Source organism: Arachis hypogaea, chromosome 19, assembly GCF_003086295.3.
Source record: "Arachis hypogaea cultivar Tifrunner chromosome 19, arahy.Tifrunner.gnm2.J5K5, whole genome shotgun sequence".
Classification (NCBI taxonomy): domain Eukaryota; kingdom Viridiplantae; phylum Streptophyta; class Magnoliopsida; order Fabales; family Fabaceae; genus Arachis; species Arachis hypogaea.
In genome coordinates this window covers 159,158,882-159,165,449 of record NC_092054.1, presented here as the reverse complement: position 1 = coordinate 159,165,449, position 6,568 = coordinate 159,158,882, and the positions used below count along the sequence as shown (strand labels likewise).

General features: G+C 32.2%; 1 protein-coding gene across 1 annotated transcript; it reads left to right on the top strand.

The window, feature by feature from the left end:
* The first annotated feature begins 4,232 nt into the window (after window positions 1–4,232).
* On the top strand, window positions 4,233–6,508 carry LOC112776772 (UPF0496 protein At3g49070). Its single transcript, XM_025821010.3, has 2 exons — window positions 4,233–4,427; window positions 5,417–6,508. Exons 1-2 carry the CDS (start codon window positions 4,379–4,381, stop codon window positions 6,448–6,450), a joined length of 1,083 nt encoding a protein of 360 aa, XP_025676795.1. The 5' UTR covers window positions 4,233–4,378; the 3' UTR covers window positions 6,451–6,508.
* Window positions 6,509–6,568: the final 60 nt, after the last annotated feature.

The following is a 6,568-nucleotide window of genomic DNA, read 5'->3' as shown; positions in this document are numbered from 1 at the left end:
GTTTACCAAAATCAGCTAGAGAGCTACTTTATATTTGTATATATTTATACAAATACAGTCACCAAAAAAAAATATATTTATACAAATACATATTTTATTTAATTTATTTTTAATATGTATTTTATATTAGTAATTGATTTTAGTATACAGTTGATATATTTATTTAAATAATGTATTATATTTTCTAATCGTAATATTAAGATCTATGATTTAATTGTGCATAAAATTCTTTTTTGATTTTTATCTATTTTAAATTTAGACAATCTACACACTCTCAATTAAAAAATGACAAATTTTTTCCAAAACTTCAGCTCTGTTATATACATCGACCATTGTGAATGTCTGTGACAAAATTTGACAAATTTTATGGACATATTACATTAGTTTTTTAAATTAGACTGTACTTAATTTTAAATTTCTGCCTAATCATCAAAACAACGTTGCCATTTGAATGGATCTCATTACGTAACCTAATAGAAACAGTTAATCCTAAGATAAGAAGCAAATCATGAGTGATATAGGTCAATCTTCAACTACTTAATGACGTGCTAGAGAGAAAAAGACAACAAAATTTATGGATAATTTTGAAAAAATTAAAAAACTAATTTTTACTACTACCAATTATATATTATAAGACTAATTTACATAATCAAAACTATCATAATACGATAAATTTAGAATCATGCCGAATTTAAAAATGAAAAAATAAAGTTTGAGAAAAGAGGACCACACCAATTCACTTTTGTCTTTGAACCTCCATTAGTATAGTTCTGTTGACCCCTTACAATGTTGCCAATAACGCTTTACTTCGTAATTTTGTTAGTTCATTTTGGAGGAAAATGTACCAACTAGTTAGGATTTCTAGTAATTTTGTGTGGGAAGTGAGGGTTGTTTTTGGACTTTTGAAAATACATATGGAGGAGGGGTTAAATGCCCTTTGAGTTGCGCATTTCATTTTCCCGTAAAGTTAGAAATTCAAATGTTATATAGATACGGGAGAAGATTAAACCTCTCTTGGCATGATTTGAATTAGACCATCCCTATCTAGGAAAAGAGTCCCGCCTTCGATGCTTAAAAAATCTAATCCTAACTAAATTCTATACATTATAAAGACGAAAAAGACCCTTTGTCATTTCCTTTTTTCCTAGCTTAACTTAAAAGGCGCCCCTTTCTTTGGATATGCCCTTCCTTATTTACGCAAATAAAGCCGCCGAAGAATGGAAATGCTAGACTCTACTAAGTAAAGCAACTCCAACTGTCACTGCAACTGGCTCGCAAACTATTCCTGCTGACGGGCTACAACCACAACCTATGCTATGGAAACTCCCAATATCAGGTCCAATTTCGACTGTGGATTTTGACTATTAGACAGGAGTTTAGTTATCTCAAACAAATCATTACTATCCACTTCAGCAAAGTGCAGTCTAATTTAAAAGTCTAACATGATATATTAGCAAAATTCATTATGTCTTTTTCAAAATTTTCGCATAAGAGTTGATGTGTTTAATAGAACTAAAATTTAAGAGTCAAATTTTAATTTTTAATTAATAAAGTGCAAACTGTGTAAATTAAAAATATAACAACTAAAAAGGGGTTTAATTCCTTAATTATAACTTAGTTTAGTTTGTAATTTCCTTGACCCGCTACATAATTTATTTGGATATCATATCTCAGACTTTCTATGAATTTAGTCAACAAAATAATATAATGTCTTAAAAAACAAGGTAAAATATCATCTCGTGCTTTTTATGGATTTTGCAAATATATATTGATGGTTATCAGTGGCTAAGAAAAGATGGAGTTGAATTTTGACCTCCTTTACTTCTGAATATATCATTTGTATTATTAACAGAACTTAGGAGATATTTTTACTTTTGTCTCCTAAAACAGAAGTAGAGTAGAGAAAAAAGAGTGACACCCAGATATATCCTGTTTCAGCTACTAAGTTCAATGTAGCCTACATCCAGTCTCCATCACAATTATGATGAAATTTCACTATCTTTTTACAAGATTACAAACACCAATTATTTCCTAAGATCTACCAAATCCTATATGGACAAATCCAAATTCTAACTCAATCTGAATTTGACTAGGACTCAACCTAGCTTTCAACATTATCCAAGTGCTAACCCAACTTGCAAAAAAATTCTCACAGGATCATGACACAAAATAGAAAGATGTACAAAGAACATCTGAGACATCTTGTGACTTTTTCTCTAAGTTTTAACTCGCTGCCTTTTAGCTCTCATTGACTTTTTCTTACAAATCTCACCATGTTTACCTTTTTCAATGAGACTTAAACAGACTAAACTGAGAAAAAGAAATGCAACATGTAAACCATGAAGGAGAAGAACTCATAACAATTTAGGTAGCTATGAAAACTGAACTCAGTACTCTGTTTTTCTCTCTTTTCTTCAACCCTTGGCCATTCACCCTTATCATAGAATAGTGAAGCTTCCAAGGTTGAATTAAGTTCAACCCAATGCTGTCTTCTTCTCCAATCTTCAGAGCTTGCAGCGGCTTAGTCAGAGGAGAGAGAGAGAAGTCCGAATTTGAGACATGCAACTTACCTTCTCTCTCATCTTTTTTTTTAAGCTCCATTGATCTCATCCGTTGATCTTGATTTTGGCCCCAACTTTTGTTTCTGAGCGTTGATGAGCTTCTGACCATGTTTGACTCCACTGTCTCCATGGTAGCTTGATTTGAGTTTGAGACTTGGTAGATTTCTTCACGCCTTCACGGTACCTTCCTGAAGCATAAAAGGAAAAAAAATCCTTTTGACATTATCATATCAAAAGAGAGTAGCTTCTTGGTTGTAGCCCTTCTTCTTTGCTTAGATTTAGAAACATTTTTTTTGTCTTTTTTTATGCCCTAATTTTTGCAATTTTCATTTTCTTCTTTCTTTTTCGTTGAGTGACGTGACCAAAAGAGAGAGAAAAGAGAGAGGAGAGTTTTGGCTTTTGATAGAAGTTAAGTGAGATTAAAATGAATTGAATTTGAAATTAAAGTTTCTTAGAGTGTGGGTGTTTGTGACTGAATAGAGCTAGAAAGAGTTTGGGTCATCTTTGATTTCTTTTCTCTTATTTTGTTTAGAGGCCTATCATAATATTTGGTTTGCTTATAGTGGACCAAGGTTTGTGTTAGTGTGGGCTTGATGATTTATTTCTTGGGCCAAGTTGTTTAATTTATTTTCTTACACACTAAACTAAATATATTACACAAACAATTGATAACTAGATAATAATTTTTTTTTCATCACTTTTAATCAATTATTGATTTTCCAAACTCAACATATACCTATATAATATAATGTCCAAAAAATAAAAATAAAAATTCTACTATGATTTCTGTCCATTTCATGAAAGGATCACTTGTTTCTCACAATTAAAAAAAAAATCTAATTATAACTTCCACCAAAGAATCATGTTCTTCTATCAAGTTTTATTAACGAGACATTATTCTACGTGTTGCTGAACCATTCAAAATGTGATATATTACCCTTTGTCCGATTCAATGTTTGTTGGGACAACTAGGTCCTTATTATTCTTAAACGATATATCTAAATCCCTATTAAATCCAAACTGAGACAAGTAGACAACCAATCTTAATTTCAACACATGTTACTTCATGCTTGGTTGTCAGGCTTCATTTTTGTATTAGGCTGCTAATTTGGGGTCCTTTGGAGCTCCCTTGTTCACAGATTGGACGGTGATAACCAAGTCATCAAGTTTTGGGTTTAACTTTTGTAATGGAGAAATAGCTAGCAGCAACTGCATATACTTGCGGGACAAACTAGTGCAATATAAAGTTTTATAACATTTATCCGAATTGACCAATGTCAATAGGTTCCCTGCCCTTGCATGCATGCATCCAAGGTTTAGTGGTGCTTCAGAATGTACAATTACATCTATTTTATCTTAATTTGTCTCTAATATTATTAACAGCTTTGACAGATAATTATATCTTGCTAATAGCACATAAAAAATTGTGAAATCGTGAAATCTTAGAAGAACTCAAAGGGAATTGGATTGATGATGATATGCGTTGTACGTCAGATCAATTTCACCTATCCATTTAGATTCTGATTTTAGGCACATCACTTTATTCTTTAGTTTGAAGATAATTCTACAACTTCCTTCCAAATCAACACCCTACCACCTTCACTTACACTACAAGATGTTAAATCATTGCAAAAGTTCTTTCTTGCAAGCACATAAAAAACAACTATCCTTACTTATAAGGATATCTCTCCTTGAATTCATTTGCATATGTATAATATATCAAGAATTCAGTATCAAATCTTCCTTCACTAACATAGCAATCTAATTGCATTTCCAAGGGTTCGAAGTTTCAAAACCTATTTAGCAACAACTAAGGAATGAAGAATAAATTGATTCGACGGATCAAAAAATTGTTTTCATGTTCTGGTAATCATCATGTTCTCCCATCCTAGCTTCCATACCTTATTCCAGTTTGCTATTCATTGTTTCTCCTTTTTTCGTAGACTTGTATATTGTTTCATCAGTATATATTAATAGAACGTCATTTTTATAAATACTAGATGAATTGATAACTTGAATTTCTTCAAACTAGCTTCCAAGTTAACTTGGGACTACTTAATTTTAAATTTAATTAGTAGCATTAAATTAGAATATAGTGTATTTTTATTTGATTGGTAGTTGTTCATATTGTTCAAGATGGTCATTATTTATCTAGCACTTCCCATTTTAATATAATGACCTAAAAATTGATAAAGCATATGAAATTAAAGACTATAATATTTACGCTTTTTATTTTTTATGTGTTGAAGTGCAGCTGATATCTTTTAATAATGTGGATATTTGGTATTTTTTTTGTATGGATACCATTGATTTTTTTTTCTTCTAATTTACAAATTTGAGAGTTAGATTTGATTTTTTTTTATTTTAAAATTTTTAAATATACAAATTTAAGGGTTAGATTTGTGCTTTAACATTAAAAATATTTAAAAACATGTAAATCAGATCCTCCAATTTATTTTACATCGAACAAAATTTTATTTCATTACAAATTGGACCTTTTAATTTGTATACTATAAAAATTTGATCTTCAATTTTGAAAAATTTGTGAATCTTATTTATTTATTTAAAAAAAAAAATAAAATTCATATAAAAAAAACATATCAATTAACTATGCTACTGGGTTATACATCATTTTTTTTCATTACTAAAAAAATTAGCCTAATATTTACATGTAGGAATGAACCACAACTATTTCTGAATTCTGATCCTTTTCTATACCATTTTATTCTCCTTGGTCTTATTTTATATCAAGTGTTTAAAGCACATCATTGTTCTGAAGAATTTTTGCTTTAACAAGCACCCAAATAATTCTGTATTCAAATTCTAAATATGTTAGTGGCAATGGATTGTGGCAGTGTGTAAGCCAAGTTCTCCAAACCATGAAGCTTCTGTGGATGTGCGTGAGGAATATGCTAATGCATTCCGTACGGAATCATACATAGAGTTTTGGACACGTGTCCTTGCATATCCCAAAGCCCAAAACTCCTCTTCGACTTCGGCCCGTCTCCCCTCTTACCGTCTATTTGCCGAGCACCTCTTGGATCCTGATCAGCCCACTGTTACATGGGCCTTAAACAAAGTCCAAAGTAGGCCCACTATCCATGCTCTTTTGTCGGACTACTTTGCCCATACTTCCAACGCCTCCCTACTTTGCAGCCATTTATTGAAAGACATTGATCGTGTGCGGGTTAAGTATCAATCACTTAAGACCATTCTTCAATGTGTTGCAAATAATCAAGATCATAATACAACTACTTTATCATTAATAATGGCTCAATTAACCGAATTCTCCAACTCACTAAACCCGTTTGCCCAATCAAGCCCATCTTCGTGTTTGGTTCGGGCGGCCCAATGCCAATGCTCCGAATTGTCAAAACGGCTTGAGTCGAGCCGTGACAAAGTCAGAGCCAATCTGCAAATGATGGCTAGGCTAAAAGGCGGCTCCGCTTGTCTTCTGGTGGCTATAACGGCTTCATTCATGGTGATTGTTATTACTCATGGACTTGTTTTGCTTGTGGCTACACCTAGTTTGATAGGAACAATGGACTTGGTAAAAGTGGCTTCAGAAAGCAAGCTGAAGAAGGTCATGGCTCAACTTGATGCAGCCGCAAAAGGAACTTACATTGTGAACAAGGACTTGGAGACCACAGGTCGGCTTGTGGCTCGGCTCAATGATGAGCTGGAGTACATGAGGACAACAGTGAAGTTTTGGCTTGAGAGGAAAGAGGATAAAATTCAAGCTGATGGAGAAGTGGTACGCCTGCTAAAGCAGAACCAATGTAATTTTAGTGATCAATTGGATGAATTGGAGGAGCATTTGTATTTATGTTTCATGACCATTAATAGAGCTAGAGACCTTGTGCTGAAAAAGATCATGCATTCTGCTTGATCTGCCACTAGTAACCTTTCATAATAATTATCAATTAATAAATTCTTTATATATTTAATACCATTTATTTTATAAATTTAGTTTCCGTCCATTATATTACTGAAAACTAATAATGTAA

What these genes read in the sequence shown, in the direction of transcription:
- LOC112776772 (XM_025821010.3), top strand. Translation starts at nt 4,379, where the DNA reads ATGAAGAATAAATTGATTCGACGGATCAAAAAATTGTTTTCATGTTCT. An exon ending in AAAATTGTTTTCATGTTCTG is followed by an intron (nt 4,428 to 5,416) that starts GTAATCATCATG and finishes GGATTGTGGCAG; the next exon opens with TGTGTAAGCCAAGTTCTCCA.